Source organism: Podarcis cretensis, assembly GCF_951804945.1.
Source record: "Podarcis cretensis genome assembly, chromosome: 9".
NCBI lineage: Eukaryota > Metazoa > Chordata > Lepidosauria > Squamata > Lacertidae > Podarcis > Podarcis cretensis.
Window position 1 is genome coordinate 44,239,582 of NC_137178.1, and position 18,655 is coordinate 44,258,236.

Sequence of the window (18,655 nt, forward strand, 5' to 3'; positions counted from 1 at the left end):
TTGAGTGAATTAGCACTAGCACCCAAATCTAGCTGGAATAGGGACTAGGTACCTATCAGTGGTTATTGGCATGGGTTTTGGCAGTGCACTAGAAACATACATGCATGTACAGAACTATCAGTTTCAATATCAATGTATATTTAGTGGGAAAGGGGAAGATAGTGACTGAATTTTGCTTCCTTCATCCCTATCCTCCCACAGGCAAGAGATTAATGGTGTCAAAACTTACACTGTTGGTCATTGTTTTGATAGATGCACATAATGGAGGTTATAGAAATATATAAAGCATATCACTGCACCTTTGAATTGGTGTATTTTTTTAGACTGGAACCTGAGCCATTACAAGGGAATATGCTCCATGGAAATTACTAAGCTTGCTTCCGAAATTTCTAATTTCATATCTCTGTGCAAATGTGGATTCACAAAGCGCAAGCTATAAATTAAAATTGCAATGCACAGAAATCAGAAGTCAAAAATGCACAATAAACTTCGGATTCTCCCCCGAAGTTCCTGCTCTGAGTATAGTACATTATATGAGAGCATGAAAATATGAAGTTGGTGAACAGGAAGTTATTTGAATATATATAGGATGATATGATTCTGAAATCAAGTTCTTCTTATGAATAGAAACCATTCTGAATGCAGAGATGAAAAATGAGAGCTATGGTATTTAGATAGATGTTAACTCAGCATAAAAATGACAACTAAGAAGGAATGCACAGGATGCTGATAAAATTTACATATGCTGTGGAACTTGGAATGAAGGAAGAGAAATCAGCTAGGCTAAAGAAAACCATCAATAAAGGTTAGAGTAGCTGCAATATATGGTATTAGAAGCATGGGTAGATAGATCAGTGAGCAGTTTAATTTAGAAAAATTTCAAGAGCCATTTCCTAAAAAGTGTGGCAGATATGCCATCTTGAGCTGTAATCCTGTCACAGTGCACAAGTTAAGCATGGGTTGATCTAGGTAAGTCATTTGTCACATGTCAGTCCTGCAATAACCGGTGCTGGTGATTTTATGTGTGGCAATATTCTTTCTGGCTCAGTGCTGAATTCATGATGGGATGAGCCATTGCATGATTGACCTCTCACTGCAGCTAGAGTGGGTTTGCGTAATTTCAAAGGAGATAGTCCTGCATAGGTTCTAAGCAGTGGGGAACATGTCACCTGAAATCTGCTCCTGTGAGCTGTCCGGTCACTGCATTCTGCACTAGTTGAAGCTTCCAAACCAGCTACCAGTTCAGATACATACAAAACATGTCACAAGTAATCAAGACTTGAGGTTACTAATGCATGAGCTAGTGTACTAACTGGAGCTGGTAAAAAACAACAACCCACACCTGCCACAGAGATCACTTGGGCCTCTAGTGCAGGCATGGGCAAACTTGGCCCTCCAGATGTTTTGGGACTACAACTCCCATCATCTCTAACCACTGGTCCTGTTAGCTAGGGATGATGGGAGTTGTAGTCCCAAAACATCTGGAGGGCCGAGTTTGCCTATGCCTGCTCTAGTGGTTCAAGGAGTACTCTCAGACTGAGTACCTGCTTTTTTAGAGAGAGTACAACCCCATCCAGAACACGCTGTTGACCTATCTCCTGGACAAGGGAACCACCACTGACAAGTTTTTCATGCTTCCATGTTTCAAGCTTAGTTTATTGATTCACAACCAATCCATCACTCTATCCAGGCATCAGACCAGGACTTTCACACCCTCTCCTGACTCAAATGTAATGGAGAAATAGAATTGAGTGTACTAATGACACCTTGCTCCAAAACTCCTAATGTCTACTTCCCATGGCTTCATATACTTGTTGAATAGCATTGGGAGAAATAATGCAGAAGAATCAAGTAATGTGGATGAATATGTGAACCAATCCTTGTGTAGTACATGCTATTTACCTTAAGTAAGTTGAAAGAAGGTATGGGGGGAGCCCCTTTTTAAAGGAAATTTCAGGTCTTTTTAAAAAGCTGGCCTTTTTGTGGAACTAAAGCCTTGTATAAGAATTATGGTCATGTACCCAGAGCAAGCTGGCTTGCACAAATGAAAGAAGTGTTGTAGAATCTCTGGGGAAAGCTACAAGAAAAAGCTACAGTGGTAATAGAAATAAATAATGAACAGTTTTTCCAAAGAATAATTTGGGGAAAGTGTAGCTCTGGGAATACAAACTGTCTCCTAAAAAGAAGAAACAATCCTTGATGGGTTCTCTAGCTTCCTTTTTCTTGAAATGCCACACATTTCTACAGAAGCAAGAACAGTCAATCTCTATTGACTTTACAGGGCTTAAAAATAGAACAAAGGGAACAGGCATCAAAGTAAGGCATAATTGTGTAGAGAACTAACAACAACAAATGTGCAGAATCAGGAGGCAGCTTCTGCTTTGTTTAAGAAAAGGACAAAATTAGCTTTATAATTGCCTACAGTATCAGAAACTATTTTTAAACAAAACAGAGTTGGGGGGAGGCGACATAAGAAAGATAAAAGAAAGGTTGGCATTTCAGAGGAATAAACCACTGGCTTAGAAATAGATTCAGAAACTTCTGTGTTAGCTAGGGAAAGTCTTGCTAGTCCAGATGAATCATATTAGTTCAAATATTGGTATGAGATAGGATGTTGTTGATCTTCAGGATCTTCCTTCTGGCTTCAGATAAAAAATATTAGTGCGAGCCAATAGGTTGAAGGAATGTATGGAAAAGGTGGTCTCACTCTCACTCTCTGTCTCTCTCTCCCCACCCCCAAACTCTTAGGCTACAATTCTACGGGGACTTCTTTGGTGGTAAACCACACGGGATTTAGTGAGGTTTTCTTCTAAGTAAGCATGCATTGGATTCCACTGTACAATTGCAAGCCTTTGTACATTTTAACTGGAAGTAAGTTCCATTGAGGGACTTGCTGTATACGCAAGCAGACATGCACAGGACTGGGCTGCAAATCACATTATAGCATCACTAAAAATAGGAATCCCGGCTGTTATATGACTCAGTAAACAAGTAGTGATTCAGAAAACAAAGGGATCATGCAGAAAGTTGTGAGCAAAATTGCCCTCAGCCCCATTCAGTTCTATGAAATACTGTAAACAGACTGCAATAAAATAGGACTTTACCTAGCCCCAAGTTTAAAGACTGTAAACAACCATACAAAAACAACACCAGTATGAAACAATTTCGAATGATATTATGAACAATGTGCACATTGTATAAACATGTGATAAACTAACTCCCACTTATGGCCTGGTTGTTTGCCCAAGCAGAAAAGTTATTAAATTGCCTTTGGAAGTACACAGGATTTGGGAAAATAAAGAGGGTTCACATGCACAGCTAGGATGCAACCACAGGAAACTCTGATTCCATGGCTAGTAGAAGTTAGATTAGGGATGAGAAAATCATGGCCCTTCAGATTTGGCTGGATTACAGTTTCTATCGATCTCAGCCGCCATAGACAATGGTCAGGAATTATGGAAGTTGGAGTCTGACAACATCTGGAGGGCTACAGGCCCCCTATCTTTGTGTCAGAAGGCTCCCTTGACTAATCTTCAAGATCATGACAGCACACAGAATATTAAGTCATTTTTAGTATAGATAGTCCAAAACTACAGAAGACTTTTGACAAGTGAATATGACACTTCTTCACCTCCTACCTCACTTCTGAAGTGGCAAAACCCATAATCTATTTAAGCAAATGACAACACTTCATTTACTTCTAACAAGGTCATTGATGCTCCTCACTAGTCCTATTGCTACATGTTAAAACATTAAAAATGAAACCAGCCTTCTCTAATGTGTTGCACTCTTGCAGCTGATGCAATCACATGCATTTAATTCCATTGTATCCAATAGCCAGTCTATTTTCCGCTGTCTTGGCATGATTACAGAAAGTATTCTACCTGACTTTCTATACTTGAAAATACAGACAAATACTTCCCCCCACCTTCTGTATACTGTGATTTAAAATCAGCTCTCACTGCTAAACAAATACACCATAGCTCATAATATAGCTAGAGGTGAGAACAAAGAACACCACCTCTGGAGACAGAAGAAATTGTACCACTGCTGAGGCTTTTTGAGTGCTGAAATTGCCTTAGTAAGTGCAACAAATGAATTGGTATTTAAAGTGCTGCATAAACCACAGTGCACCACATTCTCTCTGAATGCATTTATTTGAAGTTCCGTATCTTTAAGTGCTACATTCATGTTCCACAGTGCAATTTAGAAGCACAATTCTCCTCAGTGGACCTATCCAATTACTCGGCTGCTCTCTCAGGCCTTAATTTCTATTTAGGGAGAAAAAAATAAAGTAATGACTTCATCACAGCTATGAGTACAAGATTCCGAAGCTGGAAGTTTTAATAGGTGTCAAAAATTTAGCAGAGTATTTAATTTACTACAGATCAGCAGTAAAGGCTATAACCACATGTAAAAGAGGCAGCTCAGCTGCACACCTTGACAGTGTCACACCTATATTGTACATACAACATCACTGAAGTCCGCTTCAATTCATCCTGATTAACTAAAACCCCTTTGTCATCTGTTCACAAACACTAAAGCAGATTAAAATACCCTAAGCTCATAAGAATGCATTGAAATCCACCTTTCTAGTCTGTAATTATTGCACCTGGGCCTAGACAATTATATGCATGTTTACTCAGAAGTAAATCCCAGTGCGTTCAATTAGTGTGTTTCAGATTGCAACCTGAACTATATTAAAATCTAACTGGCCAACATCAAGGCTGCAATCCTATGCATATTTACCAGGCAGTAAGGGAGTTATGCTAACTCTCAGCTAGGAGCCAGCATGGCATTCACTGCTACTAGTACCAGCCATGGTTAAAGGTGAACGGGGTGGTTTTGTCATTTCTTTTGCTGCACCATCTCCAGGATTGCACAGCAAAGACTAGGATGTAGCCCATCACCACCCTTTACTAGCTGAAGATCCATTAGGCCCTTGGTCACCCCAACTTCACACCCTCCCCAACCCGGAATGCCTTGTGGTGGGGATGTCACCAGCATTAGCTTCTAACCATCTATGATTTTGGTGGGCACAGCTGGGACCTCTGGTGGCAGCAAGGCATCACCAATGGAGTCTGGTGGAGGGACAGCTCTTTCACAGCAAAACTCATTCCACATGGCAGATCAGGGTTTGGATTGCTTTCTAAGTCACTTTTAAATCACTGAGATTTACTCATGAGTAAACACGCACAGGGTTTGACTTGAAGCATGAATCGCTATACTGAAATTTCTGCCTATGCGTAACTGGTAAAATCCAGATCTATTAAAGTCAGTGAAGGCTTTGCCGCTCATTAGAGTAGGAAATGGATGGTGAATACCTGAGAAGGTAGGGATGGATGAACATATTGATTTTGGTTTCTCATATTCCATTCTTAAATTTAGTTTTCTACATTTCCACTTCAGTTTGTATTATTTTGTTTTTTGGTGTGTGTTTTTTTAAAATGAAAATCCTCATGAAAATTCACCAACATTTTAGAATGAATTTATCCTAATGTACACATGAAGGACGTCCGGGACGCAGGTGGCGCTGTGGGTTAAAGCCTCAGCGCCTAGGGCTTGCCGATCGAAAGGTCGGCGGTTCGAATCCCTGCGGCGGGGTGCGCTCCCGCTGCTCGGTCCCAGCGCCTGCCAACCTAGCAGCTCGAAAGCACCTCCGGGTGCAAGTAGATAAATAGGGACCGCTTACCAGCGGGAAGGTAAACGGCGTTTCCGTGTGCGGCTCTGGCTCTGGCCAGAGCAGCGATGTCATGCTGGCCACGTGACCCGGAAGTGTCTCCGGACAGCGCTGGCCCCTGGCCTCTTAAGTGAGATGGGCGCACAACCCCAGAGTCTGTCAAGACTGGCCCGTATGGGCAGGGGTACCTTTACCTTTACTTTACACATGAAGGACAGAGTGTGAATGAGAAGCCCCCCTCTCACTCCCTAAGAAGCAGAATCAGCTTGGAGGGTGTGAGGTGCAAGAGGTATGGATGCGCAAGATGGGATTTTCCAACATCTACACCAGCCTACTCCTCAAATCTTGTGCTCTGTGATTTTACCACCTGGCGGCATCTACATAATGCCACTGAATCATGTTCAAAAACAAAGTCACAGGGAGGTAGGTAAATCCTACCTCCAAAACAAAGCTTTAAACATGCCCAGAACAAACACAGCTGAGCCTATCACTGTGAGATTTGGCAAGTTTCCTTCTTAGGGACATCTCTATTACTTCTCTATTTTCAAACCAAATGCTCACAAAACACATGGGGAGATTAAACGATTTTGTTTTTTCAACTCACCTCAACAGTATAAAGGCTGTATTTGTGGGAAAGCTATCATAGCTAATCCATTTGAAATTTGGTAGGATTCAGATAGATACTGTATCCTACTTTATGGGGCAGCAGGGTGCAAAAACCCCAACTCACCATAAAGAAAATAAATATGCAATATGGGAAGAATATGTTGCAAGGGGAAAAAATCAGTGCATTATAATTTTAAAGCAAACAAAAGTAAATGTATCATTTTCTCTTTTTTAATGGTCTCTTTATGCCTTGCCACAAACTTTTGAGTTGTTCAGGGCATGTGCTATTAAAAGCAGAAATTATTTTTCCCCTTTATGGCCAAAGATCAGTTAAGCAGCTTCTTCCTTGACAAGACTGAACTATGCAGTTAAGGCTGGCCTTCAACACAGAACAAGAATGATGCTAATGAACAAATGTAATAAACATTCTGCTGAATGGGAGGTTATGAAAGATACACACATACTTAAAGACCCTGGTATTATATGAACAAATGACGAAAATACAGCCACATTCCCCAGTGTATTTTCATCAACCTAGAAATTGCATATTCAGCCAAGATTTTTTCGGCTTTTTGAGCTGGAGGTAGGTGGGGTGAAAATTGCTGGGATCCTGGAGGATCTGTAAAATTTCTCATATATTTCATGAGGTTTTGTCATGATAGTTGTAACACAACAGACTCCCTTGCAAAAGAGAGACTGGCCACAACTCCGGCACTTCATTGTAACACACACACACACACACACTTTTTTTTCCAGCCCACTCCCCAAAAATGTTTCTAAATGCCCCCCTTTCACATGAGATAATATGCCTCACGAAGGCTTTGGAGCATTTTCAGCCTTGCCTAAAAAGGCTGTAACACATTTTCAGCCTAACTTCCATGGTATGTATACAACCAGAGCCTATTTCTAATCTCTCTCCAAGCTCTCATAACAATTCATGAGACCCCATGGAGTGAAGTTTAGGCAGGCCAAACAGACTGCAGTATGAGATCTGCATCTCACATTGTTTACTTCAGCTCCTTTGATGTCTCAGCTCCATGACTAAAATGCAGCCGATAGGGAAAGGTTTTGTGCATCCCTTGGGATCCTGCTATGTTTCCATTAAAAAAATAAGATTGTTTTTGCTCGTACTATTACATAGATAAGCTTGCAAATGTAAGAATAGCTGGTGGTACTACAAAAAAGTTTAGAAAGTTAATAATGTGGCAGCTGCTATTCAGTCTTCCTGGAAGAAAATATTTTATGAAATATGCCGGATTACGCACCAACCTTTTAAACTATGGATCCAATGAGGACCCTTTAATCAACAGGTTTTTAACAAAGAGCTCCAGTTCTTGTTCCCAGCAGCCACGTCGTCAAACTTGCAAGTCTATTGGTTCCTCCAAATCTGGACCATTGTGTTAATTGACAAGTTACCACACTTGGAGATGGAAGGTGAACACAGGCAGTGACAGGAAAGGATGAGGAGCAGGAGTCTCCAGCAAATGGTAGCGAGCCCCCTACTGATCAGGCACCTTGATCACAATTAACAAGATGCTCTTTGTTACAGTAGTACCTTGGTTTTCAATTGTCTTGGAAGTTGAACGTTTAGACTTTCTGACGCCAAAAACCCAGAAGGAACTACTTCGGTTTCCGAACACTTTTCGGAAGCCGAATGTGCCACATGGCTTCCGTATTGAGTTTTCTGGACGTAAATGCTTCTGGAAATGCATGCTTTGGTTTACAAACGTTTCGGAAGTCAAACGGTCTTCTGGAATGTATTATGTTCAAAAACCAAGGTACCACTGTATATTGTCAGATCTTGTTATTTTTTTGACCATTTCACCTTCTTGTCTAGTTGAGTAATGATTTAGTGTTAGCAACACTCAGGATAATAAAGGTATGCCCTTTTCACCTGACAGAAATTACACGCAAACAATGGAACCTCATACAAAGTACCAGCAAGAATACAGCCAAGCCAGTTCTTGAATTAAATAAGGTGTTGTTGGATTCTATGGGGTGAAACCATTTGTTTCTTTAGCCTCAATCCTTTACCTCATTCCTCCCTCTTTTTTTAAAAAAAATAATAATAATAGGAGAATTGTATAATCTCTATTGCCAATGGGCGAGAATTTATATTTGCATTTTTGTTCAGCATCTGAAAACGGAAGCCGTCATTTAATTTCAAGAGACATTTCCAGCATGACCCTTCGACCTGAACAGGAGGTCACTCTTGTGTCAGAAGAGGAACAACACTGAGGAGCGGTTGTCAGTTTGACAAATGCTACTGCTCTAGTTTGTATGGCAAAGGTTTTATAATGACTCTATTAAGTAGCTCGAGAGTCCTTTATCACTCACATTGATGTCTTCCAAATCTAAGTTGTTCAGAGCGACATTGTTCCGCTTCCAGATGATAGGAGGTCTCAAGGTCCCCTGAATGGCGCAACTTAGAACTGCACTTTGTCCTACTGTTGCTGCAGTGATGCTTATTTTCTGATCTTCTGGCAGACTCAGTTGAATTACTTCTGTAAAAGATATGTTGCATTTAAAGTTAATTAGCATACAGGGTTTCTGCACCCTGATAGCTTTAAGATTTTAATTTGAATTAAAGGCAAAATAATTTCCAAATGAAGTCAGGAAATAGAACTGTTTCAAATAAAAGGTCAGCATGACATTTCAATTAGATTGACTGACAAGTATTGCTTGGTAAGAAGAGAGCCTTCTAACATGAAATAATTTCAAAAGCAAAGAACATGGCACACCGGCTCCAAAAGTACATTAAATATATTGTCAAATATCTGAGCACCTTGACAATATTTTTGTAGTGCCCTTCTGGATAAACATACTCATGGCATGTGTGTGCACCTGCACACACACTTTAGGGGAGCTGTTTTTTAAATAACCCTTTATAGTTAAATTAGACATAATGATGGCAACCATGCTGGTTTGCTCCAAGAATCTGCCCCATTCACAACAAATAAAGCAGGGTCAGGAAGTCAATTATTAAATCAAAAGAAGTATATCATTGGGGATTATATACCACCTTACTTCCTGGTGGTCCATCACTTTAGGCACATTTCTTCTGAGCTGGATTACATTTGTATTATTATTATTGAATTTATTTACTGCCCTATGCCCGGAGGACTGCAAGGAAGTAAGATGCCAGAGGGTTTAGCTCCACTGACCTGCGTACATCTTTTGATATTAATAGTAGACTCGACCCGTCCATTGCTTTATATGCAATAGGCTAGGCTGATGAACAATAATTATTGGTGCCATCATAATACCCCTAAATAATACTAACAAATAAAATTAAAATCTGGTTTGCAAAGATGGGACATCTTCATTAGAAAGTGAGCACACTTAACTAAAATAAGCCTTACACATAGTCAACATGACCCTACCATATGGTTTTCTGTTTCGGTCTCTAGACATTAAAATATGAGTCTAGTGTTCAGTGGGACATGTTGTACAATCTTCTGACGGAACACTCCTATCTGGGATGAACCTGGGACAGCTCAGTCAGTAAAACATGAGACTCTTAATCTCAGGGTCATGGATTTGAGCCCCATGCTGGGCAAAAGATTCCTGCATTGCAGGGGGTTGAAATAGATGAGCCTCATAGTCCCTTCAACTCTACAAGTCTATATTTCTATGATTCTGTCTCAAAACCCATGTCTAACATGGCACTGTGGAATGTTTGACTGTACCACGTGTTCCTGCAAACATCTGAACTGGCTCAAAGTTTGGACATCGTTCATAGACTAATCTACTGCCAATGACTTTTCATCTCACCGTGAAAACCAGAAACTGATGACAAGCTCATGCTACAACTGATATGTCTAAGCTATGTGGCAATATGTAAAGGGTTTGTAAACTGGAACCAAATACAATGATAGATGATGGACTATTCACAATAAAAATGGCAAACATTGTCAAGAAGAGTTATTGATGGTTTTTACTTATTGGCTTTACTGCCTTTTTTTTTTTTTTGAGAAATTTATTTTACACTGAAAAATAACCCAGAGTAACATCTAGCAACAAAATATTGCCATACCCTCATCACACCCCTGTAACTCCTCAGTTAGGCATCTTTCTGGGGATGAGCCATGGGGGCTGTTTAGACATGGGCTGCCTACCAGCCAACAAAGAGCTCTTCATGGTTGGCTGTATCAGCTGCACTGTGCAAGCAAGGAAGAGGACAAATAGGAAGCTGGCATAACTCATGATGTTACATACGTATAGAATTCCTATTGATTTTAATAGGTGATGTAACCATATGCTCAACACTTTGGCTCCATTCAAACGTAACAGCTGCAGACCCTGCTTCCTCCCCTCCCATTTTCCTTGCACAATAATTTCTTCCATTTTCCATTGTGTGCTTTAACCATGTTTCAGCATTACTTTGACATTATTGCCAATATGGTTAAAGCTAACCAAGAGACCTTTATCATTCTTGTTTGGTAATCCACTTCAAGCCATGGTTACAAAGGAATCTTAGCTGGCTTTAACCATATTCATGCCCGTGCCACTATAACACTAAACTATGGTTTCAGAAAAGCATGGAAAGAAAGAGGGATTCATGCATGAGAAGGGCAAGAGAAGATGTGTGAGGGTGTACAACTTTGCAAAGCATGGTTTGTAAATTGGCCCAACATAGAATCACAGAATGACATGGTCTCTATCTCCACTAACATCAATGGGACTAAAATTAAAAGTGCTTAACATCGGGTAGACTGAGCAAATAATGAAGATAGTGATCCATGTTAGAGTAGTCCTAGTAGGCTTAAGAGGAATGTTCTGCAATAAATGTTTTGTGACAAGTGGCCTAAAGGAGCCACAAAGAGCTTTGAGTTACTTCATTATTGCTCAAACAACAAATTAGTCTCAAGTAAGGCAGGCATTAATCTTTCAATTGGGGGTAGAACATCCATCTAGGAACATGGAAAGATCCTTAACTGGCTCCTTTTAGCCAAATTAAGAGAGCACTTTGTAATTAGCACAATTAAAGAGATAGCACATTTGTCTAATGTGTTTCCAAAAGGAAGCATCAAACAAACAGTCCACTAGTTCTGGGTAGGGAAAAAGCTTTGTTGCATCATGAAAGGCACCTTTTTCTGGCAAGAAAAAATGGCAAGATTTTAGTTTCATAACAGCAAGAAATTCACAGATATCCTGCTTGTGCTGTATTCTTAAAAAACAAAAAAAGTGGTTCAAAACCTTTAATTACATACCACAAAAAGTAAATGATGTGTGTTCCACATCAGCAACTAACTCCAATGCTGAATCTATGGAGGGGAAGACACACATTCATCTCTGTATCTTTAGACATATCATAACCAACAAAAAATAGTTACTAAGAAGGTGTCCTTTGGCAATCCTGCACATTTAGCACTGACTAATTCTCTTGTCAGGAGCAGGGAATGACCGCTCCCCACTTAAAACGGGGGGCGCCCTTTGCGGGGACGCGTGCAGCCCTGGATCTGGAGTGGCCCCATCAGCATAGGCTTTGCCTTCCCTCAGGTGGGATACCTGGAGGTCCCCGCCTACCCCAGTGAGTTGTCCAATCCCACCTGGGGGAAGCGTTGCCAGGGAAACCAGGCCAGGTAGGGGGAGGGATTACCTGCCCACACAATAGAGGGTGGATCTTAATTGTTAATCCTCACTTGGCTCCAGAGCTTCTCCCACCCTACCCACCCTCAGTTAATGCTTTCTTTTGCAGGTTATCTTTTCTTCATAGGTTTTGCAGGTTAACCTTTCTCCACAGGTATGCGGGCGCTGCTACGATAAGGTCGCTGTTAAAGGGCCGGAAAGGAATTTCCCTGCATTGGCAGGTTTCGCCTTTCCCGTAGCAAAACGTCACAACTTTGGCGGTATCAGGCCTTGGGCGGAATCCTTTAGTCCATCTTCCTCTTTGCGGCGGCGATACCAGGGTTCCCCGTTAAAGGGGTTTTTGAAGGGAGGCTTTGGCCGTACGCCGAAAGGTCGTCATTGCTCTCCCCTGCGGCGGCGTAACGGGGGCGGCTATCTCTGCTTGAACATATGTTCTCCAGAGCCGGCCCATCCCCCCCACACACACTGGATAACCCTGATGCTCCCTAGGTCCCCGGCTGGGGACTAGGGAGGGAGAACGCCCAATGCCTGAGCCAAGGTCTACCCACATTTGAAATTTAATAAAGTTGTGGCCAATTTAATCCCATAGCACGTTGTCTAGAGTCGTTATTCCACATGACGGGGGGGACCACTCGGGATCTGGGGACTCCGCCTGTCCACGCAATAACAAATGACTATGGTGGCTCTGAGTGGAACTATTTAAAATTACTGTAGACTAGATCTGTATTTGACAAGGACATTGAGCCAGACATCAGAATGGAACCATTGTTCATGTGAGCTCAAAATGTAGCAGCAACAAGTATGCAATGTACAAGGCTGGTTTATAACAAGTCTGAGGGCACAATCCATCAGACAGTTGTGTGGCTGGGATTTCAATGAGATTCAAATTTCAATGAGATATAGATTTGAAGCCTATGTTACATTTGCCAAAAACTTTCCCAAGCTGAACAGACCAGTCTTTATTGGGTGCATTAAGAAGCCATAAACCATTGCACTGGAAAAAAGGTGAAAGAAAGATACATGGCTCAACTATTCCAATTACTGTCATCAGTTCCATATCTGCTTGCCACACCACCTATTGGCAATTTTTCCTACGCAGAAATTTAGTTAAGTCATGAGTGGCTGTGATCTAAAACAACGAATCAGACTATTGTCCAAAGTTTCAACAGCACAAAACTGATAGTGAATGGAAAAGTAGCATTGGTACCATTCCATTTCTTAAATACTTTATCACTTAACCACAAGTAGCTAAGAGAAAAAGCAGAATAAACTTTTTTCTTTTGGTGGCGGCAGGGAAGGGGGAAGAGACAAGGGAAAGAAAAAGCGAATATATGAACATCTGTATATATTACATTTCAATTGATAAAATATTAAAACGGGAACATATTCCACAGGATGTATAATGGCAAATATGCTTTTTAATTAACAACTATACATTTTGAGTCTTCCCATTCAGTTACTTATTTATTCACTTGCAGCCACAAAACACCCCTTTGAGCCTGAGCTAACGAACATTATCCAGACTGGAGCTTGCTAGATAGAATTAAGACCACATTAAACCTGTATTCATTTTGTTTGCCTATTTAGAATGTAATTTAAAAGCAATAACCTCCTCAAATGACATAGAACCATCCTTTGCATATAATCTACAGCAAGTTTCAAACTCTTAATGAGAAAACCATAAAACTCTGAAATAAAACAACAACAACAAAGTGCTGTGATGGGATAATTTTTACCTTTTGCTCCTTTGTAGTTTTAGTGTAATTTTATATATTTGTGATAAAGGTACAGTGTTATTGCATATGATCTTTATTTCCTTTTATTGCTCCTTCAGTAGTGTATAATGTCAGTTTCACTTTCAGCTCATTTTGTTCAGATTCACATAACAAGAAACATAACACATTTTTTAAACGCATGTAGAAGAGAACAGATGAAACTTAATATTCTCCAATCAGTTGAATCAAAATATAAATCAAAGTATTTAGGGAATAAAGCTTTAATAAACCTGTTTTGGGCAGCAATCATATACCCACTTACCTGGGAGTAAGCCCCATTGAGCACAATGGACTAAGCAGTAGGGCGAGTAGACAAGTGCATTGTTAAAAATGCATTTTATACATAATGCTATGTCACAATATGGAACGAGGCCTAAAAAACATAAATAGGAAGGGAAATGTTTTCTGTCTGCATGATGAAACTTTATCTTGTTTGTTTATGAAGATGCAAGTCACATCCATGTGAACTACAGGGAAACCAACCTTGACTTACACCTCTATGTTCTAAGCAGGGGTTGGGAACATGTGACTCTCTAGATGATGCTCGTGCCAAAGGTATTGCTCTGCGTTTCTTTGGACCACATCAGTGAGGCCGATGTATGGGGGGGGGTGTCTTTCATCTGGGCAGCCCAGGACACACTGTCCAGGCTTGAGCCCCAGGGAGGTTATTTCAGTGCTGCTAACACAGTGATTTGACTTCAGGCCTGGATGTGAACTCCACAGTTTGTCGAGACAGAAGGATGCCAACAAGTGCCCTTTTGTTTTCAATGCTCATTCCAATTATGCAGGGGTGACCCTCTGTATACAAAGGTACTGTGGAAAATAACCACCCAGCAGCACACATTGACCACATAGCTAGCTCTGCAATGATCAGAAAACTTCAAGATGGCACAAGATGACCCTACTCTGTTGTAACCTTCTACCCCATTCTTGTGCTATCTCATAGCATTACACCAGTACTGTATTTTAGCTGGCAACTGGCTTTTGCAGACACAGTAGCATGAATGCATGATGCTTTACCAATATATACCTGTGCAGGGTGTTATAATATGCTGACATGATACCCTAACAGGGGCAGCAAAGGTTGTCCCATGGTTCCTGTGTTCAGACTACACATCCTACCTGCTACACATCCCAGCACCATCTGAATGACAACCATGTACCATAGAATTGTTGTACTGCCTACATGTTAATTCCAGCATTTCAGACAGATATTCCAGCACAAATATTTAGGGCTGGTACATATCCAGAATACATTCCTTGAAATATTACGATCTCTCCGATCCTTACTAATGTCTTTCTTGCGATTAAATTTTTTAAAAAAACAGTTCATAAATAAATGAAAATATATTTTTTTAAATTTCAGACATGAGCACTCAGTTCTCAAATTATGCAGCCTAAGTATTCAAAGTTGCAACAAAAAGTTTTCCTCCATAATTATTTTGTTTAAAAATATTCCATGCTTGGATTGTGAAAGGAGATTTAAAATAGTATAGATATTATAATTTGAAATGATTGCTTTCTCAACTGCTTCATTTTAAGAAGAAGAAGAAGAAGAAGAAGAAGAAGAAGAAGAGGAGGAGGAGGAGTTTGGATTTGATATCCCGCCTTTCACTCCCTTTAAGGAGTCTCAAAGCGGCTAACATTCTCCTTTCCCTTCCTCCCCCACAACAAACACTCTGTGAGGTGAGTGGGGCTGAGAGACTTCAGAGAAGTGTGACTAGTCCAAGGTCACCCAGCAGCTGCATGTGGAGGACCAGGGACATGAACCCGGTTAACCAGATTATGAGTCCACTGCTCTTAACCACTACACCACACTGGCTCTCACAAGAAGAAAAAAAACCTACTGGGGAGAAAGAGTTTGTGTTGTTGTTGAGTGTTTGTACTAGTGAGTCTTTTAGGGCAAAGCAGAGATGAAGGCTAAGGTGTAAGAGTTCTATGAGTTATTTATATCAAGTGGTCTGTGTGTGCGTAACTCCAGCTTCTCATTTTCAGTGCTTCAAGGAAGGAACAGCAGCTATAATCCACTGGAGATTCAAACATCTTTCTGATGGCAAAAAATATAGTTGCTGTTGGATTCTCTTTGCTTTTGTGGGGAGCCCTTGACCTATTTACCCTTACCATTGTATAATATGCGTTAATCTCAAAAGCAAAACAACACCCCCCCCCCCCCCCGATAGTTTTAACTACTAAAAAAGTCATGTGCAATGAAAAGCTAAGGCCCTGTAGTACCATTATTTTGTCCAGATATAACAAAGATGGCTTATTGAGAGCAAGAAAATAGGCCTGGATCACCCCTCAAAAGCAACCTTTTCTTCCTTACAAAAATATTAAGCCACAGGCTCAGCTCTGAATTGTCCCTTATCTGTATACATTTAATTTACAGTCTTTATCTTTCCATACAGTCCCACAAGCTTGCACTGATGAGTTATCTTTGGCTAAACTGACTGAGAACCTCAGGCATTGTTCTTAAAGTCTATATCCTCCTTCTTCTAATCCCAAACCACTCCCACATATCCTTTATCCGGTTTTCTCTAAATATGGTGTTGGTCCCATACATACTATTTTTGGTTCTCCTTTCCCTTCCTTCCTTCCTTCCTTCCTTCCTTCCTTCCTTCCTCATTATTTTTCTTTTAAAACTATGTTTCAGTCTTGTCTTACTGTTGGTCCTGGAAGATACCCAGAGTAGTTTCACAAGATGGACATGTAAGAGTAATATGCTGGCAAAGCAGGATGCCATGAGTTTAGTTGCATTATTTTTTAAAAAATCTTCATTGACAGAGGGAATGATAGGGTATTTATTCATTATTCCAATCAATCCATAAATTCATCATGAGAAATATACCCTGTTTCCTTTTTCCATTCTACCTTATAGCAACTCCCAAAACCTAAAGTAATAATGGACATATACACATAACATATTAAGGCTGCAGTCCTCTGAATGCTTACATGGAATAATGTCTGATTGCACTCTTGAAGTAAGCATCTATAGGATCAGGATTTATATGCTATTTAGTAGTGTGTATTTTCAATTATTTAGTGGCACAAATCACTAACCATTTATATACAAAACTTCTTTATATTTTAGGTATATTTTAAAATATATTAATGGTGTGTACACAAGATAAAAGTCCCATTGAATCCAGTAAGCTTTACTCACAGGTAAGTGAGGTTTGCTCGCAGCAGTTCCAGATAAATGTGTTTAGGGTTCATCCTAACAATTTTGTGAAGTAAGAACCACAATATTTATTAAAGATGCAAATATATTTACACAAGCAGTTTAATAGGGATTACACTTGAATTTAATTCCCTCATGGTTGTTCTGTAGTGTTTCTGATCAACTTATTGCTGGAATGAGCAGAATGGAGGTGGAATGCAGAATTTTAGGGAAGTTTTTAATGTTTAATGTTACTCTGTTTTTAATCTGTTGGGAGCCGCCCAGAGTGGCTGGGGAAACCCAGCCGGATGGGGGGGGAATAAATAAAAGAAGGAGGAGGAGGAGGAGGAGGATGAGATGCAACTGAAGTGGGAAAATGAGTCATAAGGATGTACAGGTTTGCTTCAGGTTTTAACCTTTAAAGCCCTATACGGCCTAGGACCCTCGTACCTACGGGACCGCCTCTCCTGGTATGTCCCACAGAGGAACTTACGTTCTTCAAATAAAAACATCCTGAAGGTCCCAGGCCACAGAGAGGTTAGGCTGGCCTCAACTAGAGCCGGGGCTTTTTCGGCTGTGGCTCCAATCTGGTGGAACGCTCTGTCACAAGAGACTAGGGCCCTGCAGGACTTGACATCTTTCCGCAGGGCCTGCAAGACGAAGCTGTTCTGCCAGGCCTTTGGTCAGGGTTCAGTCTGACTCTCTCTCCCTTCATAAGAACTTGCATGAAAGTGGCCTCCCAATTTTTCTCACAGGCCCATATAAGTTCAGCACAAACAGTTGGGCCTGGTGAGCATTTAAGGTACCAAACCCTAATCTGCGGGTTGCCATCTGATTGGATTTTATTCTGATCCTGATCTGATTTGAGGATGTATTTTAATTGATTGTCTGATTTTATGTTAATGTGTTATATATTTGATGTTAGCCGCTCTGAGCCCTGCTTCGGCTGGGGAGGGTGGGATATAATAATAATAATAATAATAATAATAATAATAATAATTATTATTATTATTATTAACACATTATTTTCACTGCAAAGGCGTACACTGATGCAGAGTGAAAAAGCACACCAGGATATACTGTCATGTGTGAAAATCATGCAAGTGCTTCTTTTGTCAGTTGTTTACAGGGAGCTTTATACATATGGACAAAGATTTGAGGTTATTTACAAACCATAAAGCGTATTTTTGTTGTTTGTAAATTCCCCTCATGCAAAATAGCCAACTTGACTTTGAGAGGTTTTGTTGTTTTCTAGGCATCACGCCAAAACAGGTACTTTTTTTTTTAAAGTTAAACTCTGTTTTTGTCAGAAAGGTAGACACCTCTGGGCCAGCGGTCTGGAGGAAAGAAACAGCGACACTGATTGCAGTTAGATACTGTAGCTCCTCTTTCCAGTGGGAGTGATAAAAAAGGGCTAATACAGAAAGGGAAACCGTGATAACGTAATGTAACACATTTCCAGTTTCAACCTACAGTGAAGTGATTTCTCACCCCCTTCCCCAACTCTCATGTGACAGAGATAGGCATTTTTATCAGTGTTATTTAGCAGACAAGAAATAAGCAAGCTACCTGCAGCTACACAGAGTGTCAGAAATAGTACTGAAAGTCAAAAGTTGGGAAGTCCTTCCCAGAATAAATAGAAATCAAGCTCTGGAAGGCATCCTTCAAAGCTCACCTGTTCTAACCCCCTCACCTTACAGTATGACACTTTGTACATCCCTGCCAGACACTTGACTCGTTTTCCCAACTGAAAACCCCTATGAAGTTGTTCAAACATTATTTTCTCAACCAAATAAAAGCAGAGAGTGATTCTCAGAGTGCCACTGCTCTGTCACCTTGCTGAGC

The 18,655-nt window shown here is 40.5% G+C and overlaps 1 protein-coding gene across 4 annotated transcripts in view; it reads right to left on the bottom strand.

The window, feature by feature from the left end:
- Window positions 1-18,655, bottom strand: part of FSTL5 (follistatin like 5) — a 324,108-nt gene that overhangs the window by 86,278 nt on the left and 219,175 nt on the right. For all 4 annotated transcript variants that reach the window (XM_079991393.1, XM_079991391.1, XM_079991392.1 and 1 more), the window contains one exon: window positions 8,624-8,790. In XM_079991393.1, the coding sequence (XP_079847519.1) occupies window positions 8,624-8,790 (167 nt within the window). The remainder of the gene's footprint in view (window positions 1-8,623; window positions 8,791-18,655) is intronic.